This window comes from Zonotrichia albicollis, chromosome 2 (assembly GCF_047830755.1).
Source record: "Zonotrichia albicollis isolate bZonAlb1 chromosome 2, bZonAlb1.hap1, whole genome shotgun sequence".
In the NCBI taxonomy this organism is placed as follows: domain Eukaryota; kingdom Metazoa; phylum Chordata; class Aves; order Passeriformes; family Passerellidae; genus Zonotrichia; species Zonotrichia albicollis.
Window position 1 is genome coordinate 20,973,495 of NC_133820.1, and position 25,467 is coordinate 20,998,961.

At 37.8% G+C, this 25,467-nt stretch overlaps 1 protein-coding gene across 4 annotated transcripts in view; it reads left to right on the forward strand.

Moving 5' to 3' along the window:
• CFAP47 (cilia and flagella associated protein 47) overlaps window positions 1-25,467 on the forward strand; it is a 274,906-nt gene that overhangs the window by 243,861 nt on the left and 5,578 nt on the right. For all 4 annotated transcript variants that reach the window (XM_026791865.2, XM_074534560.1, XM_074534558.1 and 1 more), the window contains 3 exons: window positions 7,862-8,033; window positions 9,533-9,694; window positions 19,267-19,435. In XM_026791865.2, coding sequence (XP_026647666.2) covers window positions 7,862-8,033; window positions 9,533-9,694; window positions 19,267-19,435 — 503 coding nt within the window. The remainder of the gene's footprint in view (window positions 1-7,861; window positions 8,034-9,532; window positions 9,695-19,266; window positions 19,436-25,467) is intronic.

The window sequence follows — 25,467 nt, forward strand, 5'->3', positions numbered from 1 at the left end:
GGGGCTGTTGAAGGGTGAGTGGGTCTTGCTGACCACCCCTTGGCTCTCCAGCTTTCGGATCATCTTATGGATGGGGATCACAGCATCTCGAGTGGTTCTATACTGCCGTCGATGCACTATGGAAGTGGCAATTGGCACTCGTTGCTCTTCTCCCGTCAGGCATCCTACTGCAGATGGATTCTCAGACAACCCAGGCAAGGTGTTCAATTGCTGGATGCCCTCTGTCTCTACAGCAGCTATTCCAAATGCCCATCTGAGTCCTTTTGGGTCTTTGAAGTACCCACTTCGAAGGTAGTCTATGCCCAAAATACATGGGGCCTCTGGGCCAGTCACAATAGGATGCTTCTTCCACTCATTTCCCGTTAGGCTCACATCAGCTTCCACCAAAGTGAAATCCTGGGATCCCCCTGTCACACCAGCAATAGAAACAGACTCTGTCCCCACATGTCTTGATGGTATTAACGTGCACTGCGCACCAGTATCGACCAAGGCTTTATACTCTTGTGGTTCCGATGTGCCAGGCCAACGAATCCACACAGACCAGAAGACACGATTTTCCCTGGCCTCTACCTGGCTAGAGGCAGGGCCCCTCTAAGCCTGGTTATCATTATTTCCCTGGGTGTATGTTTTGGATGTTCCTTCGAGGGGATCAGACATGTCATCATCATCATACCTGGCCGTTCGGCTACGGGCAACTGGAGCTGCTTTCCTCCTGGTGGCTTCCTTCAGTTCACGCACCCATCGTGCTAAAACAGCGGTAGGTTTCCTATCCCACCTTCTCATGTTTTCCCCACAATCACGCAGGTAAAACCACAGCTCAGCTCGTGGGGTGTATCTTCTCTCACCATCTTGGAAACGTCTGTCTTGGATACCGGAACCTCGGATCTGTACTGCTGAAATTTGGAGAAGGTCTTCTTTAATCTCCTCTCTAAGCTTCTTATGGTTCTCCTCTATCTTATCCTCTAAGTTCTGCAGACGTGTTTCTACCGCTGCGATTCTGGCATGTGTCGGGCCATGTACAGCATCTGCATATGCTCGGAGCTTCCTTGCCATGTCAAGCACAGTCTCACCCCTCTCATCCCTCTTCATGATGGCTAAGGCAGAAGCATATTCTTGTGGCCCGAGTCGTACGAGTTTTCGCCACATCACAGACGTGCATGGTACTAAATCTGGGTTCCTAGTTGTTACATCATCTGAGAAGATAATCTCAGCCACGGCCATTTCTCTCAGGCGTTGGATCCCTTGCTCTATTGTCTTCCGCTGAGTCTGCTGCATATAGAGATCGTCTGCACACAGGTATCTTTCTGCCACACTTCTTAGGACCCGTTCCCAGAGGCTGTGAGAGTTAGCCCCCCTCATCATTCCTTGGTCTATGACAGTATCCTGTGACAGGGATCCCAAATGCCTGGCTTCAGTGCCATCCAAAACGGTAGCCTCGCCTGCAGCATCCCAGAGACGGACCAGCCAACTAATTATGGATTCATCAGACCTTCGAGTGTAATCCTTCCGTAGGCCACGAAGGTCCTTCAGGGAGAAGGACTCAGTATTAGCATCTGATCTTGCACCTGCTGCTTTGACTCCTGACTTTACGTCAGGAGGCACTGAGGTTCCTTCTCCTGCATCATCATCATCATCATCATCATCGTCCACTGGTCGATTGGTCTTGGCTGTGCATTTCCCACTTCTAGTGCTGGTAGCAACAGCCATGGGTTTAGCTGCTGGCTTCGAGCCTGGAGTGTTAGCTACAGCCTGAGTCACCGGGACAGTTGCTGATTTATCTCCCTGCCCCCCTGCCTCTGTCTGCTGCCCTAGAGTATCTAGCAGTGTGCGATAAGCATATGCCAGGGCCCAGCTCACTGCAATGACCTTCCTCTCCTTAGGCTCATCCTGGTACTTCTCTTTCAGATATTTCCCCACCTCAGCTGGGTTCTGAATTTGTTCATGGGGAAAATCCCACACTATAGGGTCAGAGAATTCCTTCAGGATTTGGCCCATATCCTCCCATTTCCCACACCACTTAGGATTTTCCACACCAGGGTTTACTCCTGAGTCAGGGGTCTCATCAGCCCGTCTAGAAATCTCAGCCCTCATTCTAGAGAAGCAGCAGGCTGTATAGAGGAAGGTTACCAGATTGAATACCAGAAAGATGGTTTCTTTAACATTGAGGGGAAACTGAACATCCTTCACTAGTGATGCAACTGATTCATAGGAGAAGGAGGAAAGCAGAGGCTGAAAAACCTCATTCCCTCCTGCTCCTCCTGCGACAAACTGGATGCATAACCATAGCCATGAACCATTCATATCTGGAGCAGACCCCAGCATGTTTATAAACTTCTTGCACATTATTGCCACCAAACCCAGCAGGATAGCTATTCTGGTCACAGCCCCTCTGATGTAAAAACTACGTATTAGGGGCAATACTAAAGCTATTTCTGGATAGGAAAATAAGCCTAGGGACCAGAGAGGTATTAAAATCTCAAAAAACCCTAGGGACCAGAAATGCATGCAAACCTTCACCCCAACACACATTATGAATCCAAAAAGCATGGCTATTAGCTGATTTAAACGAACACAGAGTAATAGCAGCCAAAATGCAGTCAAAACAGGGTTTTTCCACTCTCTCTCTCACCTCACGTTTGGGCGCCAAAGATTTGTACTGGTTTAGGGCAAATTTGTTAAAGAATCTGCAAAGGAGGGCCCCTCCAGAAAGTGAAACCCACACGGCCCCTCCCCCCAACCGGTCCGGGAAAAAATTCCTCGGAGAGAGGTGGAAAGAACCTGTTTATTTGACTGGCCCCGCACCCCCCAGCACACAAAATGAACAATACCCAATGACACCGCTCTGAGAAAGATGGCAAAATCAGAAAGTCTCTTTCGGGGGTGGTTGCTCTGTTCTCAGTCCCTCCCGCGCTGGGCCAGCCGCTGCAGCCGAACCCTTGGTGTTCCCGGGTCCCAGTCCGGAGCAGGTTCGAGATGGTCACAGGAACAGGAGAGGAGAAACAGTCCAGGAAGCAATGTGGACTGTTTAGCTAGAACTAGCTAATAAGCAGAGGCAGAAAGCAGAGCAGAAGCAAGAGCAGAAAAAGAGAGCAAGCAAAAGCAGCAAGCAAAAGCAGCAAGCCCAAAGCTGGAAGTAAAAAAAAAAACAGCTCTGTCTACTGCTTGTCTCTGTGTCCTGATAAGAGAAACCCAAACAAAACTTCCACTCTTCAGTGCCGGTCTTAAAGGCACAGAACAGATGAATGGGGATATACAAGCATCATAACGTCACCCCAGGACAACATGTATGAAGAAATCTGGTGAAAGGCACATTTAACTACAGCCAGGTCTTTGGGGGTTTTATACAATTTTCTTATTCTGCTGTTATTGTCCCATAGTTGTGACATTCTACAGTGAGAAACAGATACATAATTTTCAGATGAGATTTCATGTCTTACTACCCACATGATGTCTACTTAAGTGTTAGGATGTTCTTGACCACTAAAGTTCTTTTTACTTTTTTCTTTTATTACTCTTGCAATTCACTTTTTGTTGTTTATTTGAATATGTGCCTGAAAACAGTATTATAATTATTTGATCTGCTGTGCAGTAATGTGTTCTGCCTGCCTCTACTTTTGCTGGAAAGGCAGAGCTGCATATTTAGTGTTCATTCCCCACTGCCTGCTGAGTTCCTGCAGTGTCTGTGGAAAACTCTTGGAAGACAATGGAGAAGCAGGAAAAGGACAGCTGTCAGATGAGACCTGAAAGGGACTATGTAGGGAGATATTTCAAAATATTTGGAAGGTGAAGATTAGATGCCAGATACCTGGAAGAAATGAGTAGTTAACATCTGGTTTTGTAGTTTCTGTGTTAGCAGTTTGGGGACTATTAGATCAAGAAGGGAAGAAATCTTTGTTAAGTGTCAGGGCCACAGTGGACACAGCCTTGGAAAATTGTCAGAACCAGTGGAAAAAATCAGTGTGAGTGCACTGTGTTTCATTCAGCACCAAGTGAAAATAATTAATCTGGTTTATGCAAAGCATGAAACCGCAAATTTATTAATGCCTTGGCTTTAATTACATGTTTATATTTGGTGATTGTGCTTCCCTCCTTTATGAAATGACTACAAATAAGAGCAGCTAAGTGAATTCACTTGCATCTCTGTTTTACTGCATCCATCCAAGGAAAAGCCTCTGAAATGAGCACAAGCACTTTTGCAGTCTGAACATGTTTCCATCACAGTTTTAATTTCCATCTGTCTCACTGGAAATGGGAAAGAGTGTGAAAGTAAAGGGGGTCCCTTAGGGAGGTGCTCCCCTTTGCCACATTTTGTCACCCAGTGTGCCACAGTTAAAGTGATGTTTTTGGAGGGCTCAGACAGCCACATCTCCCCTGGGTGTCCACAGGGCACTGCAGCCTCCTGGGTCAGTGGCCATGAGATTTTTATCATCAGGAAATGCAGAGGATAATGAGCAGGTCCTCAGTGAAATCAAACACTCACTTTTCAGAAATAGGAGGGAGGTGCAAATGCTTCTCTCCTGACACTGTGAAACTCTGAGGTCAGGAATATCCAATGGGCCTTTCACTGCCTTCTGTAGGCAATAGGCCTTTCTACAAATGTCTTTGTTAATAATTCTTTTGAACCTCGAATACAGGTTCTTTTCCACTAAAATATTATTTAAATGTCTAAGAGTACTATTTTGTGAATGTGTTGGAATAGTTCTTTAAATTTTAGATGCATTAATTTTAGATGCATTTATCTATTAATTAGCTTTACAGTAAATCTAGCAGTCACAATTAGCTTTACAGTAAATCTAGCAGTCACAAAAATTCACATTTCTCCAATTTGTATGCCCAGACTGTAAAATCCTTGGAGTTTTAATGCTGTAAGTCTTATGAGTCATAAAATATTTTTTTAAGTGATCTATATCCTTTCATCTTCTTCGAGGCTATTTAAACAAACCCCAACACTTTTATTCCAGTGTCCTTCCTACCATTTCTAAATGACAGCCAAATCATAGTACTGTATAGCTGAAAAGCCTGGTTGGTTTTTCAACATAGGTGCTTCAGCAGCTCTGTATACACAAGTGTTGTTTAAATGCATCCTATCTTTTTAGAAATCTTTATTTACACAAATGAAAATGCTTGATGACTAAGATTAATTGCCTTTCAAAAGAAGAAATGTTTAATGATTAAAAAAATTGTTTTGGAATAATTACCTCAGAATATATTTTCTCTTCTTAAATAAGGCAAAATATTATTCAGAAAATAGGAAGAAGCAATATTTTTTATAATCAGAATTTCTGTTCCCTAGATTTAACTAGCTGTATATAAATAGCATGCTTATATCTTCCCAGTGTTTAGATTGATAAATATCTCTATATTGAGTCAGATGTGGCTAAAGCTCTCCCTGCTGCTCTCTATTTACAGAACGAGTGGATTAATTGGGGTATGCTTTTGCATTTGCATGTGTATTTTATGTCTTGCATTAGACAGAAGAAGAATTTTACCTGGATTAAAACTGGTCATTTAGAAAACTGAACTGAAATGAAGATAAAACTGAATGAAAGCATACAAATAGCATGGTCTAAAGGGTCAAGGCCTATTTGAACAGCATGTTCTATTGCATTTGACTTTGCTTTAAAGAAAGTGTTGGTGCTATGTCCATTTTAATTGAAACTAGGAATTCTAAGAGTCAAGGGAACTTTGAATATTTGACAAATTGGACAATTTCCTAGCTGATTCATAACTTTTTTCTTCTAGGTTCTGCCAGTTTGTTTAGGCAGTGTGTTACAGGATTGCTAGAATCAAATATTAACATTCCACAGAGAATTCCCACAGCATGATAATATAGGAGTCTTCAGGGCAGCTGTGATGAAAAATATAACTGTTTTACATTTTTTAGTAATGCTAAACTAGATCAGCAGTCTAAATCAAAATGTGCTGAAGGGACCAGTATAGCAAGGTTCCAAATATTGGCATTCATAAATGCACCATTTTTTTCCTTAAGTGTTGGGAGTATAAAATATTTTAACTAATTACTTAATATAAGCATAGAACAGGCTGCAAAACAGCCTGGAACAGAAAAAAAAATATATTTAATTGCTTCTGACTGAAAAGTAGTACATATATATATATATATGTATATATATGTATATCAAACCAAACCCAAATGTTTGGATATTAAAATCCAGCATGCAGTTCCCAACATTGTCTTCCTAGCATCTGAACTATAAAATAAGCTTTTCCTGAGTAGCATTGTGTGATATAACTGCTGAAAGAGGCATCTGCTCAACAGCTGCAATTTTTTTTCACTGTGAAATGCTCCAGATTGTCTCATCCTTTAACTCCCAATCCTTTCTCTCCTATTGATTGTCAGCATCTGATGATTGTCAGCATCTGAATCTTCATGTTCTAGCATTTGTCAAGGGTGACTCCTAAAAGCCTTGGGCTGTGTTAGAATATGAATGCATGTCATAAACATTACATTTTTCAAATGTAATGGATGAAAAAATGTAGGATGGTCCTAAGTTTTATAAACTGTAGGAAAAAAAAATTCATGTTGGTTTTCATTTTGAAAAATTACATTTATTGTAATGAAGTCCCTGCCTATATGGATCAATACATGGAAATCCTGTATTTTGATACTCAGTGTGTATCTTTGATTGATAACCCCTGGTCATGATACTTTGTTTACATCTGTGTGACTCTCATCTGGTATATTTTGTACAGAGGTCTGTGAACAGTCTATTTTAAAGAATTACAAATGGTTGAGTATAAGCTGCTACATTTCTTAATCTTTGTGTTATAAAAATGAAGAAACAAAAGGTCACACCTCCTGTGAGCTGCTGAGGTGGGAAGAGGAAATTGTGCATTTTAGAGAAGGACAAAGGACTAAAAAGTGTGGGAAGGCATTTCCATACTCACTTAAATTTGGGTGGTTTTACAGATTGGCAGTACCAAAGTAAGCTTTTCTCCAACATTGTCACTTGGGACTTTTTATCTAAACAAATCTGTCATCTATATTTTAGAATTCTGAGTCAGAAGGCCTTGGGAATTAACTCTGCAGCTGCCTGACACTATGCAGCCAGGATAAGTGTACAGGGATGCACACACAGCAGTTCTGTACATTCGTACCCAGCTGTGCAAATTCAAAATGTGCCCTGAGATAGGTGGTCATAGTACAATGAAATCTCCTGTAGGAGTTAGTGGTTGTGTTAAAACATTTCTCATCCAGAAAATGTGTAAAACTTTTTAATGGATTAACATCTTGAGATTCTTTTCCTCATGGAAATGTTCCCTTCTGTGCACAAATTGCTATTGTATACTGAATATCTCAGTTTCCTTTATTACAGCTGGAGGAGACATTTGATTCAAGAAGCTCAGCTGTTTATTTTTATGTCATTACTACTTGGCCTTTTCATAGCTGCTTCAGGGGATGAGAGAAGAGGCTGCTGGTGACATCTTCACTATTTCTCTGTATTCTGTGTATTGGGCTTGCAGCCATCAATGGCATTGATGTCCTTAAAGATGTTTTTTTTTTCCAATTGTCCCAATGGCATTACTCAAAAAGAGTATTATGAGATTTTCATTTGGCAGATGAACTAGAAATATTCCACCAGGCAGAGCAATATTGCTATTACAGTTCACATATCCCAAGTAAGTTTTCCAGCTTCTATTTTGCTAGAAACTATATAGCCTGTCATATGAAATGGGAAGATTTTGTTATGCAGTCAGAAGGAAATCACTTAAGTTTTAGATAATTGCTAGTTTTACTCATTTGTCATTTTTAGTAATAAAGGGAAGAATTGTAACTCTGAGCCAACCAACTGTGTGAAATTATAGTGCACGCAGGCTGATATTTTTCTTTTGTATCATTTAGGTTCCTCTGCAACACTGGAGTTTCTGTATGAATTGCAATATCAATCAGATGAAATTAGATATCAGCTTGAATCTTTGGTTGGAATGGAGCTGGTTGAAAAAGAATGGGATACAGAATCCAGAATTGTAACACTGATCTTTAATGTAGTGTTTGCACCTAGCAAACCAATGAGGTAAGGTCCTGTTCCAATACTATCAAAAAAACATGTAATGAAATCCATGTAATGGTCATTCTTACTTAGATAATCATTTCCCTGCATTTGTTTCCTCATTTTGTTTTCACCTCTGAGATCTATTGGTTTAGATTTTCTCCCTTGCTGCTTCTCAGTATGCTATCTTTGGTGTTAAAACTGACAGTGTTTCTTTTTAGTGCCTGTGAGATGATTCTTTTGAATTACTTCCATAGTCTGTGTGCACATTGTTTTACTTCTAAACACTGGAGTATTGAAAGACTTCCAATGAAAATTATTTGTTCTCATAATTCTTAAAAAAATACAAACAAGATGTTCTCTCAGTCTTGGAAATCTTTTCCTAGACAAGCATGTGTACATATTCTTTGACTGGGTGGGATAGCAGAATTTGAAATTAGTTTCTACTGCACCAGTAACAATGATCAATGATCAGGAAATTATTCTCCTTTTTTATAATTGTGATGTGACAAATTATCTATATGCTTTGATTTACAAAAGAGCATCTCCCTTCTTTAAAAAGAAACTGTTGAAGGGAGATCCTGTTGGAGATAGGGAAGTTGTCCCTTCCTTTGGGTGCAGTCAGATGTGGGTAAGGAGGAGGCTGAAATGAAGCTTTTGGGACCTGCAGGCACAAAGTAAATCAGAGTCCCAACTTTACAAGGAGTGTTAGGGAACAGTCACTGCTGAGTATCATGGGTTGCATGAAAAGAATTATCTTTAGGAGGTAGGGGGTTGGTCTTTATTTGCAGTAGTCCAGAAGATTAATGAAATAAACAAAGAGCAAACCTTTAGGAAGAATGATCCACCCACCTGATTCAGTGTCATTGTGTCAGAGGGAGGTGAATTTACAAAGCCTTTTCATTTCTACTCTCTCATTTTTATTCTGTTATTTTTTAATTTGGTTTGGATTTTTTAATCTTCATGTACTTTAGGCTTCCTGCAGAGGACTCAATGACAGCAATTAATTAGTTTTGTTATCTTCAGAATCTACAGCACCAACTCTCTTAGACAATCTGAAGGCATCAGAATCTGGCATTTTCCTTAAGTACATAGACCTTTGTCAGATCTATTTGATCTTACTATGAACTGCTAATATGTTCTGGAAAAAATTCTCCTCTAACATCACAGTAAATATAGAATAATGAGTAAAATAAATTTTGTGGTATTTTTAATTTAAAAAAGAGCAAGCAGAGGAAGAACAAAATCTCATGACTGTGCCAGGAATGTTACTTCCATATTATGTTCTTTCTTGTAATTTGCTGTAAACATCTAGCACTATTTAATCTGCATTCCAGTCAAGTTTACCTGATAAATACTATGCCATGCAAAATTAGGGATATATTCCAGTTTAAAATAATTTGTATTTTCATTTTACTGCAGTTTACTTCTACACACTCAAAGATTTTTTTTTTTGTATATTAATCAGTTCATGTTTTATAATGTTTTTCTATGTATTGACTGTTGTTATCTGAAATTTTAAGGAGTGAGGCAACTCTTGTAATTCAGTGTACTGCAGGAGGCCTTTGGAAGTTTCCATTGGTGTTCATTGCCACAGAGCCAGAAGTGGATGATGTGATCAACATTGAAGCAGTTGGCCTCAATAAGGAATCCATAGTTGGCTTTAAGCTCACAAGCCAGACAAGGTAAAAACACTTACATTCAAGAATTTATGCACTTTTCTGAGGGTACAACTCCTATTCAAACACATTGGTTAGAATAAATTTGGGCAACACACACATAACTGGGATGCAGCTATTTCATCCTTATTTTCAAGAGCTGCATTGTTTAAGTAACAAGTGTGATTTTGAAGCTTTGTTATAGAAAACAGAAGCATTCTACCTTTAGGCTTTGGCTTGAAAGAAAATCTGTGGAATAGATCCACATGTTTATGTTATGATTTTTTTTTTGCCCTAAAAGGTTTAGGAAGATGTTAAAATGTGTAATACAATGTTAAGGAATGATAATAATTTTGTGCTATTAAAGGCTCACTAGTAAGACTTTAAAAACTAGTGCTTTTACTAATAGATTTTTTCAACATACTTTATGCTTACACCAAGTTAAAAACATTCCCTCACCTTGTGCTTTAAAGAATTTTAAATGTGCCATTCCTTTTAAAGTACTCTCATTGTATTATATGTGTGCTATGAATTCATCTCTGCTTCCACTCGCTAAAATAATGGTGTAATTCTTCAGTATTTTGTTACTCTCCTTTTTTAAAAGCCCTGCAGAAACCCCTGTTAATATATAATTTTTGCATATTTCAGTTATTTCCCCAGAGTTTTACAATGTTACAGTAAACTTACAATGCCATTTGTATACAGCAGGAAGTCAAGGAATAAATTGTGTGTGTGATAATGATAGATATGTTTAAAATATTAAACAAGGAATCTGAATGAATCACAATGTTTTCAATCTATGTACCTTATAGAAGTTTTAAATTTTCTTTTATTTTCTTTTAAATTAAAAATTTTTACTATATTTCTAGAGGGTGTACCAGATATGCAGATTGACACTTTCATGGTGGATACATCCTTTGGTTTCATCCTCATCAGGAAATGTATTTGGTTACAACTGATATTTTTTTAGGCTTATTTCCAAAAGCTGTGTCTCTGAGAGGGACAGTTGTTCCAGGTTGTAGATGTCTGTCAGTGATGTTAATTGAGGACTCTGACAAAGGCTTCTATCACAGTGTTCAAGTTAACAGCTTCAATAGAATGGCTGTTTCAGGAACAAAAGCAAAGCAAGGGCTCTGGCAATACTGTAATCTCCTGGTAGGTGTTTGATAGCAGTGAAGATACCTGATGTTCTCCAGAAAGGTGTTATAAAACCTGACTCATTATAGTTATATGGAGAAAGAGCAGTGATGGAAGATAGATTCTCTTTTGCCCTTAAACAAATTTCAACTTTATTTTATATAGCAAGTGTTCCTCCCATACATTTCAAATGCAAAATGTAATGCTTTCATGTATTAAAAAAGCTCTGTGTTATAAACAGTACCAGGAACTCTGCTCATGAGGGTGCCTTGGGAAGAGCACTGCCAGCAGGTCAGGGAAGGGATCCTGCTCCTCAGCCCTGTGAGGATCACCTGGAGTGCTGGGTCCTGTTCTGGGCTCCTCAGGACAGGACAGACATGGAAATCCTGGAGCTGATCCAGTGGAGGGTGACAAAGATGATGGAGGGACTGGAGCATCTCACTGAGGACAGGCTGAGGGAGCTGGGCCTGTCCAGCCCCGAGAAGAGAGGGCAGAGAGGGGCCCTGATCCCTGTCAGTGTCTGCAGGGAGGCTCAGGGCATGGACCAGGCTCTGCTCCCTGGTTCCAGCAATGGGACAGGAGGAACAAACAGAAACTGATGCACAGAAGTTCCACCTGAACATTAGGAATAATTTCTTTCCTTTTTAAAACCCAAATACTGGATCAGATTGTCCAGAGAGGGTGTGGAGTCTCTCAGTGGAGATATCCAAGAACTGGCTGGACACAGTCCTGTGCTGGGGGCTCTGGGATGGCCCCACCTGGGCAGGGAGGCTGGAACTGGTGACCCACTGTGATCCCTTCCAGCCTGACCCACTCTGTGATTCTGTGAACTGCTCCATAAGTTATATATTGCTTTATCTTACCTGTGATTTGCTTAGGAGATATTTATGGTGGAGGTATTGTATAGAAATAGAACACTCAGCCAACCAACACATAGTATAGAGGACCTGCAGATTAAAAGCAATTACATAAGAAAAGCATATATTACAGGTGTAATTTAATGCTTGAATAACTCAAATTATTTAGATTAAAAATAAAATAATGACATAATAATACAGGGTTTAAAATTTTTGGATAGGATACAAAGTGCCATCCTATAGATCCTCCCTGAAAAAACAGATGATCAGCCCTTTGGAATTTTCTTGCTTATCAATTAGCAGGACAATCCATAGAGAAGCAGTTCTGTGACTTTAAGAGAGATGAGGTATTTTTCTCCTTGCCTGTATAGATACTTGATGTCTTCTTTTTTTATGCTGGACAGTAGCTCATGGCACTGCTGCTTGGGGAGGAACTGTGGGGGAAACAGGTGTATTTATGAGTAACCTGCTCGGGAGGGACTCTGCAGATGTGTCTTTTTCTCCTGCTACTGCCAGGAAAGAAGGGTTGCACAGCATCACTGAGGACACCTCTGCATCTTTTTGAGCTACCGGGGTGCATAGTGGTGCAACAAAGAGTATATGAGAGCCACAGGCCCTAAAAAAGGCTCAGGATCTTATTAAGAACAGATTAGGATTTATATATATAGGAATATATATATATATATGTAGGAATATATATATATACACACACACACACACACACCACATTGAATGAGGATTTTTCAGTGCTCCACAATAAATCTATGAGATCAATAGATTTAGCTTTCTTTTTCTTTACAGCTAGTGCAACTCAAATGTGGCCTTCCTCTTTAAATTTCACATTCCTCCCCTCCCTCCCCCAAATTCCTGTGTGTGTACAGGATATCTCAGAATGAATTAATGATTTTGGAAGGATGATCAGTTAAAAATGGGAGGTCATTGCTACACTCTTCGCAATGATCTGCAATAATGTTCAGTTCATGAAAATATATAATGCACCCTTTCAATACATTTAAATTTCACACAATGAGAAATAGCCCAATATATGCTCCAGAAAATAATGAAAGATACTGAAAATGCAGCTAAACAGTTTTATTGCATGAAGAAAACAGATGTATTTTTAAAAACTATATGCACCTCTGTCAGTTGGAATAGAGTAGACCAATAATTTACTTTCAGCTTTAAAAATTCCTAAGGGACATGTTGTTGAAGGGCTTTTTGTATTGGCATTAAGCTTGATTAGAGTCAAATCAGCAGATTTCACTTCCTAAATAAGAAAAATCTACCACTTAGCATTCATGGATGACCTTTTTCAGGTTTTATCATAAATGCAGGAGTAATTCAACACTAACTGAAATCAGTGGCAGCATTTCCACTGGAGTAATTTGTTTTAGTATAAACCTCTAATGTTTGAGATAATATTAGTGCTTGTTTTAATACCAAATGTATTATTGAATGCCAATGGTTTACAGAATGACAGCAGTTTTAACCAAAAAGGATAGGATATTATCCTTGGAAATAAAACTTACAGAAATTTATTTGATTGATATCTATCTTAAATTATTGGTCTATTATTTTATGTTGAAATCTGCAACTGAACATAAAATAAAAACTCTAAAAGTGATCCTTTGCTTAAGAAAACTAGCCATTTCTATATTTGACACACTGAAGATAGATTAATGTGTTTTTAATCAAATAAGTTTGGGATCAGGACATTTGCAGTAATACAGATTTGGGCTTTGGAGCTTATTTACTGCTCTATCTTCCTGTACAGAGTTATTTTGATGGTTGGACTTATTTCTTCACATTAAGATACTGATGTCCACCTACAGCAGAATGTTACCTTATGTTTTCCAGGGCAAATACTTCAGTAGCCAACTTGAGATGTGTGGGATAGATAGATAGATAGATAGATAGATAGATAGATAGATAGATAGATAGATAGACAGACAGACAGATATTTGTTAACACTATATTCACTTGGAAATCTTCTGTAAACTACACTACATTTGAAGGTTCAGTCAAGCTGGGGGATAATTCTCCCCTGTTCTGTCTGCTTTTTTCTCATGCAGAGTTTCCTTTCACCAATTTAGTTCTGCCTTCCCACATATCTGTTAGTGATTGTTACAATCGTGTATGGCTTCCCATATGCAGTAGAATTTTTCCATCTTTCCATCCTGCCCTGTCACTCCAATCCTGTGTTTATCACAAGCAGGATATTTGTTACATTAAGGAAAATTCTTGGGTAAACTCAAACTGCCCCTCTGAAAAACATGGCACCTGTTATCACAGCCTCAAAAAAAAGCAAACAGCCTCATGTTAATGTGATCTCCCCAGAGGGCAATCTGCAAAATCCAGGGCTCCACCTGATTTTGGACACAGAGCTAGAATAAGAAGGAAGAGAAGCCCCAAACTGGTGGACTGGGGAGATGAGAATAAAGATGAAATTAGGCTTTAAAATGACTGCACATGCAGATTTATTTCTCTTAACCTACTTTTCATTGGAGATTTTCCTTATTTCTTCTATGTACATTTCCTACTGCATAGAATAAATCTTCAATTAAGAACATTGCTTGGTCATACAAAATTAATTTTTATTCTGAGGAATTAGTGGGCAACCCATTTTGTTTCTGTACCCACCCTTGTTTTGAAGGGAAAACAACAAAAAATGTTTACAATTACAATTTTAAGAATCATTTCTATCTTACTCTAATTACTGCTACATTTCATTAGAAATACCATGAGCCAGGATTAAGTGTGCTGCAAGAAAATGCATATTTTAAATTCTCAGTTCATCCATCCTCTCCTTCACTCTCTCACACATTGTTGTGTATGATACAGGCCTGGATTCCTCTGCCAATCTCTTTGTTAACAGTTCTGCAAAATTCTACCACCAATCTAAGGATGTAATTAGAATACTTCCTCTTAGTACTTCCCACACAGCAGCAGCTGCAAAGCACAAATGTTGAATGGGCTCCATTTTTTGGATCCTGAATGGAGACTAGTGGAAAATATTGATGATGGTAACATTCAGCAGACCTTTTACAAAGTTGTGATCACCCTTGCTAACAATGCAATCCTTGACACGTCACACATTTAGCCAGGACCTGTTTGCAGTCATCACTCAATCTGTAAACAGCACCCCTGGGTAAAACAGGAATGAGACAGAAATGAGCTTGTGCAGAAAGAACCTCTAACTCCTGCTCTGGTTTTACAGCATGCACACACAAAAAAAGGCATCTCAGGGTTGGTAAAGCATTCCCTGACAGGCATTTGTCATGCAGTGCTTGCTCATATTTTTTGAAAGTCCTTTAATTCTACAGCAGCCTTTCCAAAGAAGTGATAGCCGGAGTTTTAAAGCTTTTCTGATGTTCAGAGTTCAGGATTTAGAGTGGTCAATTAAACCAGCGTTAGTTTGGGTATGAAACATAACCAATTTTTTATAAATAATGATGAGTTTCTAATTTGTTTTTCCATTGCATTTTTTTTTGTTGATAAGACATTATCTAAATCATACCAAGTATCACTAATGATTCTATAGAATTTGACAACAGCATAAAATTAATATGTTTTAAAGACTTGACTGTGTAATAACTGAAATTTCTTGTGTCATCCAACAGATGTTAACTACAAATTAAAATAAAAACATTTAGTTATGATTAACTATTTTTTGAACTACTTGAACTATTGTAACATTTTAATATCCCTTATTTATTGAAGCAGTTATCTACTTTACAGACTAAGACATTTTGTTACTCTTCTTTTATAGCAAAAAATACCCAAGTATTTGGCCAAAAAGACTAGGTGGTGGTATTTTTATGCATGGCTTTTCAAAATGCTGAGTTTTGTAAAGGAATACATTTCTACAGGAATAATTTACTGCTTTAGTAGTTTTGGGAAGAGAAACATTAAACCTATTTTGAGCCATAATTTAATAAAATTTAATAAATAGTTTCAGTTTTATGAGTGTTTTATAAGATTTGGTGTGTGATCTCTACAGGATTATAAATTTTAAGTTCTTCTTTCGTTGAAGATGTATTGTTGCTGCTATTGTTTTTTAGTTTAATAATTTGAAAATTGTGTAGCATGAGAACATTGATAAGCAGAGACTTCTATATAAGGACAAGGTTGAAAGATTAATTATAAAAATGTCCATGTAAGACAAGAAAACCTCTTTTCCAGGCTGTCATGATTTGATTGTACAATTGTTATTTAAATTCAAGTTAGTGTTTACTCTTGTTCATTATTTGAGTGAGGACAGAGTTTGTGTTGTCTGATGGCATTATCAAACCATTATGAGAGGAATTAAGGAAAGACAGATGGGAAAACACATTTAATTGTCTTTGTTTTATAAGGCTTCTGCCCTTACACTTTCTAATTCATTTGTGCTTGGTTTATATGTGTTTTCAAAACTCTACACATGATTAAGCTTTATAAAGTGTGTTCATATCTGCCACCCTTCTTGCAAAAGTGCAGACTGCCTCACATCTGACCTTCATGGCTGAGAAATGACAAGCCAAACATTCATTCCAGAGCTGTTTCACCTGAAGGATTAATCAAAAAGGAGGAATTAAATTTTAATAAGTTTAAGAAACAGAATTATTAACTTTTAATTATACACTAAATATACAGACACAGAAAATGATAATGTCTGAAATTCAGGTGCTGTTCTGGGAATTTCATCTCTGGATTTCCCTTTATTATAAAAGATAAGAAAGTTAAAGCAATTTATTTGTGCTAGTGAGGTCCCCAACATTCCAGTTCATCTCCCTAATGTGAACAGCAGTGAAAGCCCTGCTTGTTTTGTCTCAGGGGGAATTTTTAGATTTATTTTTAAAACAATGCAAGATTTATCAGTGAAAGGTTTCTGTTTCAGATTTTGTATAATTTTTTTCATTGCTGGTTTTTGTACCATCTTCATCACAATCCCTGCTGGCCTATCATTTTATGGCTAAACATTTAACTTGTCAGGATTTCTATTTTTCTTACATGGACATAGTTTCTACTCTAAGAAACATTTATAGTTTCTACTCTGAGAAACATTTTGCATCCAGTAGACACCCTGACTTTTTTGTTTAAACTGACAGGCTTTGGGAACAGGAATGTTTTAGCTGTGATTATATGTGTTCATGCAAGTTCATATGCCTTTATGTATTTTACTCAAAAATTATAGCTGCCTCTAGTAGCTTGTTATAATGCTGTCAAGAAGCATGCAGATTTTATTTAAAGCTTTTTTTTTTTTCTTTCCATTTTTAAAATCTGACAAGGGTGATGTAATAACATTATTTTTCTCTGACTAGGTAAATATCTTGTGCATAATTATAGGTGAGTTTTTTTGACAGTTTCACTTTAAACTGTCTGATCCCCTTGTCTGGACAAAAACTGTGTTTTTTTCTGCTCTGTGTTTTCTGGCTGTTTTGATGGCTCTTAAAAATTCTGAAGCAAGCTACTGTTGAATATCTCCCTGCTAAGAGGCAATATCTGCAGGAATGAAATCTGTATTTTCCTGTGTCTGCTGTGTAAGCAGCCTGTCCCCTGCCTCATCTCCCCCAGCACTTCATCATCACATCTGTGGTCCAAGTCATGCTCTTGGATGTCTTACAAAAACACCAAGCACTTACTGGGAGTTCTCATCCCTAACTATTCACTGGAAAACAGACTGAGCATGGGAGACACTGAAAATGCTGCCTTGAAATGTTCCTGAAGCCAGTCAATAGAGCAGTGATGCTGGAAATGAAAACCTGTGTCCAGGTCTGTTTTGAGCATGAAAATATTTATTTCAGGCATTTTTGATGAGTGCTCTGCTCGGCTGCTTAGTCAAGATCTGTCACTTATTTTTGATCCCATTGCTGCTGTCTGTGTGTAGTAGGTGTGCTCTAGGCATTCACAGCTGAGCACTTCTTTTGGGAAATAAAGCTGTGAAAATTCCAGGCTTATCTGGCACATGGATGGGAGCTCAGGCCCAGCAGGATTATAGCCCAGCAGGGCTATAAACTCAGTGGCACAACTTTAGGCACCACAAAAAGAGGTTGTTAGCATAAGTTTGATGTCAAGACTAGAAGTCTGGAAATGTAATTTCAGACATTCAGGACTTTTGCCCACCTTGCTGCCACCTAAAGGAAAAGCCAGGCTAAATCTGCTGATGCATCCAAAAGCAATGCTTAGTGTCAGTTAATTTTTTGCAGGCAACAGAAGCTTTTTGGTTTCTGTTTTCTGCACTCTCACTGTTTGTTTCTATAAACTGGCAGTGTGACCTTTTTTTCAGGAGAGCATTTTGAATATAGAGCAACCTTTCATGAGAACAGATTCCAAGAGAGGGCTATTTTTAAACAAAATTACAGAGGCCCAGCGTGCCACCCACAGCATAGTGCTTGCCCAGGAAATGTGGAACATTTCCACAGAGATATGACTTGCCATAAAATATTAAATTTCATTCCTTTTGGGTATTTTCTTTGAAAAGTGTTATTTCTGGTGTGACAGTCCATAAATAAACAGATTTCAACAGCTTTTCTTTGAGATGCTCTTAGCTTTCCATTCTTCAGGTTTTATCAATACAGGAAAATGTATTCCCTCCAAGTGTGCACGATACTTGCCCTGCTGTACAGTGCCAGGCTGTTGTGGATTAATTTTTGACCATCCCATTGTATTTCTACTTTCAATTTCCTGTGTTCTCCTTCTGTTCAGAGAGTGATAGACTTGTCCTCAGCAACACACATAAAGACTAAAAGGAGAATGCCTCACCAGAAAATACAAAAATGTACATTCTTTTCATGCTGAGAATGTTTATGGCAGGGAGTCCCTGAGGAATTTTGATGGACAGGCTTTAGTTTGGGATGGGCTTAAGATTGTTTTATAGTCTCAGCCACTGTCTTCACCAGTACTAGGGTTTTCTTTGGGTCCAACAGCACTGCTGTGAACAAAGGCATTAGACAAGATCTGCAGTACCTGTGACAGAAATTCTTTGAGATAAGAGATACACAGTATTATCAATTCAGGAACTTAATTATGTTAGTGTAAAAATCTCAAAATGTTCAGTCTATGGGATATGAAAAATGTGAAAACAGTGATAAAAATTATTACTTTCCATATCTCCATTTCAAGGCTTTAAGAACTCCCTCCTAGTCTAGTAACACTCTGCCAGAATGCAAATTCAGTTCTAGTCATAAACCCTAATAAAATGGGCAGCTTGTCAGTTTTATTTGATTAGAGATTGGAAAAGGGAATACTTTTAATAGGAAAAATGGATTGTCACTCTGATATGGAATTTACTTCTATCACTGTTATGATATTTTTACAAGTCAAATGATTCTTTTTTTTTTTTTCCTAGTGGCAAATGCTATCATTATTCCATAGTTAATATAATATTTATAATAGCATGTAAATGTGTTTGAAATTGAATATCAGTATGCAGGTCCCTGTGTATAAATAAAGAACCACTACAAAATAATTACTCTGTAAGAAAGAATGCTGTTAATATTCCATATTCATTCCATGCCATGTTTCCTGAGTCATGCCACATGGTGGCCTAAGTGTTAGATTGCAGATAAATTCTGTGAAGGTGCTGTAAAAGGCACAAGAGTGTCCTGTTTTTGTGCTTTTCTGCAGGTACCCAGAGCCATTCACTGCACACTTCCTGGCAGGCAGTGATCCTGATTTCCTTGTGATGCCACAAGCTGGAGAACTTCTCCCAGAGGGCACTGGGGGAACCCATATAACGGTGGGGTACAAGCCAAGGATGTACGGCAGGAAGCACACAGCAACCCTGGTCATTGAGGTAAGCCTTCCAAGCACAAATCCTCCTGCAGGAGTGCAGCAGGAAGAGAATCCTGCACCAAGGAGCAGCACTGGAACACACCCCAGTGCATGCGCTGGGATGGCTTTGCTGCTCCTCACAATGGACAAGAATAAAACTAAATTTGGAGAATTGACTGATGAAACTGGAAAAATATACTGTATTTTAGACTTTATTATAATTTCTACATTATCCTTTTTCCATCAGCACCAGAGGCAGATGCTTCATCTTGATACGTTTGCCCCAACTCCACAGACAACATGATTTTCACAGAGAAATCAATATAATCCTGTAAAGAACTGGTGGAGAATATAAAAGTAGTTGAATAGGTGAAGCCCAAGTTATTGATTTTAATTGTAATATACATCTTATATGATCAAAGGCTCCAAGAAGGCAGGTGCCCAACTGCAGAGGAGAGAATTTCAGAGCACAAAGCCAGGAATAGCTCTTTTGAAGCAAGATGCAAAATAAACAAAAATTATTTGCAACCAAGTAGCCTGTGTAAGTGTGAAGGTCAGGAAACATTTGAAGACATGTATTCCTTCAACTGTTAAAATGCTCTCAGAAACCAATTTTCATGTTTTAAATTATTCTTTAGAAGGAATGTATTGAAAACAAACAGCAGGGGAAAAACCCCACATTCTCTATAAATCGTGGTTTGTACTTTCACTCTATTCATTGCATGCTGGTAGTGTTCTCAGCCTACTATATTAAGTGAAACAGCAATAATGATTTCAGAAATAAGATGGTCAGAATAAAGTTGATAAAAAGATGCATGGCAAATCACTGTAGTGTTTTATCTCTAGAAGTGACAACTAGTATGACAGTGAATAAGAAATTCAAATCCTGGAAAAAACAAGGTCCTTCAACCCCTCCTAGTTTTCTTTTACTGTATTAGATGTCTGATTCATGCAATCTCTTTACCTAAACAGCAATGATGCTTATCTCTCTTCCATTTGAAAAATAAGATGGCTTACTGAATATATTTTGTCCCATTTTGTGTTTAAAAAGTAGTGTAGGACACAGCTACAGAGCTCAGACACTTGAAGTTTTGGAGCTGAACTGCTGTTTTTAGGCATGGCACATACAAATGCAGTACCTGTGCTTGTCCTTGGCTTAGCTTTCATCACTAACAAGGAGATTTTACCATAAATCTGTCTGGAATGGGACAAACACAATGATCAAAAGCTATTATTAGCTCTTTAAAATCTCAGGCCGTAATTCAGAATTTCCTTTTAGGAATTTATCAGTATAGATGGCCTGTGTCTAATTGGATTTTTAAGCTACATGCACTCACACCTCAGTCTGTGGTTATGATCTAGGCAGACAGCTTTTCTCATCTCCACCTTTGGTACTGTGTGTGGCTGCAGTAAGTCAGTCATTCATACATATTACATATATATATATATATATCTATATATGTATATATGTCAGATCACATCTTTTTGTATCTATTCGTAGATATTTAAAAATGCATCAAGGATTCTTGATTCTCACAAGCACAACTCCATCACAGTCTGTTAGAGCTGTTTCTAACATTCTCACTCAAATTGCAGAATTAAGTGGTTTCAGTAATGTTTTTTGATGAGGCCTTTGTTCTCTTTTTTTGGTAGCCCTTTTCTGTACTCCAGACTTCTCCCTTTGTGCTCCCCACAAGCTTTAATTCCTGCAGTTGTGATGGAAGGTAGAGCATCTGTGGCTGTGTGTGATTCAGCTGCTGTGCTCTCAGCCCTGACCTGGTGTAAGATTTTATGAGGTGTTCAGAATACCTGATACTTATTTCTGCCTTTTGTGTTTGTTGAAATAATTTCCATTAATAAACTGAGGGAGACAGACTTAGTAAGATATATTAAATAAAAGCTGTATTAAATCATTCTTATTTGGGGAATAACAGTGGAGGTGGTGAAATGCAATTAGTGTTTGACCTAACACTGAAGAACCTTTCTTGCTTGTATCCTCTCTAGCCAATATATTGGCTGAGGCTCTGGGCTATTTTTAGAAATGTTGAAGAAGCTTCTTTTCTTTTGCAGTGCCTCTCTTCTGCTGCTGCTGTAATAAAGGATTACAGTGCTCTTGCTTTAAAATGTCTTTTGCATTTTCAAGGGTAAACTCATACTCCAAACACTAACGCATTTTTATTATTAAATTCTTTGAGTATCAGATTTGTAATTTTTGTGTTTCAATGAACAGTGATAATTAATCTGTAAAGTAGCAGAGATAGCAGAGTAAGTTCTTTTGTTTATGTTCATCATTACAATTGTGTTGTAAAGGAAAATGGGAGGTTAGGATTATGGAGGAAGATCCTATAGTCATCTTTTTCTCATTTGTTTTTAAATTTTAAACACAAATATTGCATATACAATTTTTTGGTTTATTATCCTGCTGAAAACCCAATGCTGAGAAGCTAATTAGCATTAACATATATGTAACGGTCTGTCTCTACCAGAACTTAGTGTGTACATTTTATTAACTGAATGCATATATATATATATGCATAATTGAAATACTATTGTCTAGTTTATATTTCTGCACACAAATCAAGTTCTTTGTGAGATATAGTATGAATTCTTTGAGAATTCAATTAATTCTTTAATATTCATGAATACTTACAATGGATTTTATTAATGGCAGGAAACCTTAATTACTTTGCTGAAGCAGTTAAAGCTCTTTAACCATCATTAAAACTTCTGTTCTCAGTCAACTACATCTCAAAACAATTGAAGTTAGATAATTATTTAAATAGCTGCTAGGAACTTTAATTTTGCAGAAGTGACATAGAAAATTACTTTAAAATTTTATGTAGATCAAAGAATTACAAAAAGGCAGTAAGTAAAATAATCATCCTTGTTTCTTTGAAAAAGCTTGTAGCTTTGAATGAGGACATCAAATCTTAATTGAGCTACAGGTGAGAAACAGTGAAACTGTGCCTGAACAGCATTTTTAAATAGCTATTTTTCTATAATCAAACTTCTAAATTTAGAATTGCCTTCATAAACAGTGCAGTTCTGAATGGAAAAAAATAAAAATATTATCGCTAATGATAAGTAAGTGAAGAGAGCACACCAGCACTCTACTTAGATGGGCTGTAAAGTGCTGTGAGGACAAAGGGACTTCCTGAGCCCCAGTGACATCCCAGAGCTGTGTGTGCCAGTGAGGCTGAACAGAACTGACAGAGCTGAGGGATGTCCAGGTGCAGCTGGGGCTGGAATCACTGCCAGGCACAAGGTGGAGCAGCCAGGAGGATGGGACTCCTTGGCTAAGGGAATGTTCTTGTAGGCTTGCAGTTAATTTCCTTTCACCGTGCTGAATTCAGCTGGAGACCAGAGCAATTGCTTTGTAATTCATGTGTGAGACTTCTGAGATATTCTAAAGCAGGAGGCACACACAATAAGTCTTAAATGATCAAATAGGTGTCAGAGTGAACCAGATTGCAGGTAACATTATCAAGCCCTCCAGAAGTCAGGCTTGTGCACCTTTATTACTGAATAATCACTAACTTAGCCTATGGAAGATAGCATATCAAAACCATTTGTCATGCTGTTCTGCAAATAAATGATGCAGTGTGCCAGGCACAGTACCCAGGTGTGGCTTCTCTAAACCTGTCTATGCAAACTTGCATATCTTAACAGCAAACAGTTCTGTTACATATTCAGCAGCTTGCTGAAGCTGCCTTGTTCCTGGTGGATTTCTTAATTACCATAGTTCAATGTTATTTTAAGTTTTATCTCTTGAAAAGAATGAGCAAGGAAAAATGTAACTAACTTACTAGAATAATTGAAGTAGTTTCCCATTAAATAAGATACATGTTGGTGCTGGCTTGAGTTGTAATGTTAGAAACAGAGCGCAGAATCAGAACTCAACATTTTGGATTCACAAGCATGAGGAAAGGTTACTTTGCTTATTGAGACTTACAGTTCTGATAGTGGAAAAAGGTGATAATAATGTGGGAACCATTGCTGTAAAAGGTTACTTAGAACACTGTCAGTTTTGGAGGATTTTGATTATATAATGTCTGAGCAATGTTGAGAAACACCTAATATTTGAAGTGCAGAAACCAATTACATAAATTTTAATTATATCTGGAAGTATTCTTTAAGCTAAGAAAATTTTTCTTATTCATCTTCTTTATTAGAAATTGATCAGAGCCTGAATGGGCATTTGTCTGCTTGTGGGAGGTGTTTTTTACTGCTTTGGGTTTTTTCCCCTTTTTTCCTTCACTTATCGAGCTATCATTGTCTTGATCCATGGATTTTCTTGCCTTGGCTCTTCCCTTACAAAGTTCACATAAAGGTTTGCTTTAATTTCATTCTGTATACACTGATGGTAATTGGTAATTTTTTTTTTTTGTTTGTATAACAAAACCTTGCAGTATAAATCAATGGCCAGGAAACATTTGGTGTGATACCTGTAATTTCCTCTGGTTTTACTTTTTTAGGAAGGCTTGTGAATTGTGTTTAGATTTTTTTGAGTTAACAGTATTTGGAAGCTAGCAGGAATACAATATTCCTTGAAATTCCTGATCCTTGCTCCCAGTCCACTTTCCTAACAGGTTGCTTTGGCAATTATTTACCATGTACTTCAATAGCACTTCCAGTCTACAGGGAACACCCATGGATAATATGTGGTTTGCAAATTATCCCTATGAATCATGATCCATCAGTAAAAATGGGTTGGATACCAAACAAATAGACTTTTATATAAATTATTTGGTGACTGTTACCAGTATTGGCTGAATAATTTGCTTCATGAACATTACTCAGTCAGCCATCAAGATGATTGAATGACTTAACTTGAATAACTTACATTATGTGATAGGAAGTGGCAGTTTATGTCTCATTTTTAATTGTTAAAAACATTTTTCAGAGAGATTTAGCTCAGTACATGGCCATTACTCCAGTCAGGTGAGCCAAATTGTTATTCTCTTCACATTTTGATTCAGGAATACTGAGGTTTTGAAAAAAGAAAGTCATTCATTTCAACAAGAAATCCTCCCTCAGATTGTCAAGGACATTCAGAATATGCTCTGGTCTTTCTTCTTAAATTGTGTGTGAAATAGGCCTAGATATGCATCACAGGGAGCCTGGATTCTTAACGACTTATGTTTATATCAGATATATCTTCTTAACAGAGATTCTCTTCTAATTTTGTTCTAGTCAGTACAGATTGCAGTGGATTTGATACTTTCATCTTTAGACTTTGTTACTACCAGAGCTAGAGTTGGAATTATTCCAAATTTGATATAATAAACTGCATTGCCTTAAAAATAGGAAGAAGTGTTCCTCTGATTTGGGAAATTTTGGCCTGCTTTTGAGGCAAGTAAATGCTGCTTGTAAATCAAATATTCCATCATAATTCTACTGTCATATGTGGATGGCCTTTGAAAGTCTCTCTTCTTCCTCTCCACCATTCCAGGAAAGTCTGAAGCTGTGATGATCTGTGTTTTCCTTTGCTGTGATGTGTCTGGCCTGGAAACCCAAAGCAGCGGCTTTGAGGCACTTGCATGAATTTTGAAGATAGATTTGCTCTTGCTGCAGTTTTCGTATTGGTTAGAATAATTACTGGAGTTAAGCTTTACAGATTATCCCCCCAAAAAATTACTTACAGCTTGAGAAACTAATATTGTACTCTTGAAAATTAAGTATTGTAGTAAAAGAGACATTTATGGTTGCCTAAAGTTTACTGAAAAATACTTAAATCTAGGTTGCCTTGAAAATGACTAAATTCTGGGTGGTTCTAATGCTAAACAAAGAACCCCAAATTATGCTGACAATTACAGTAACTTTTCCATGTGTGTGACACTTGTTTTCCTTTAGTAGAAAATGCTGAGCTTACCTTACACAACATTAGTTTTTTCATTTAATGTGTAGATAAATTTTTCCTCAATGTTTGTTTCTAGTAGTCTTGGATGATGGCACATGATTTACAATAGGTGAACTACCATAGTTCAAGATGAGATATTAGGGTGGAGTTGCAATGTCTTTTACTATATAACACCTGACACAGCAACAGAATAG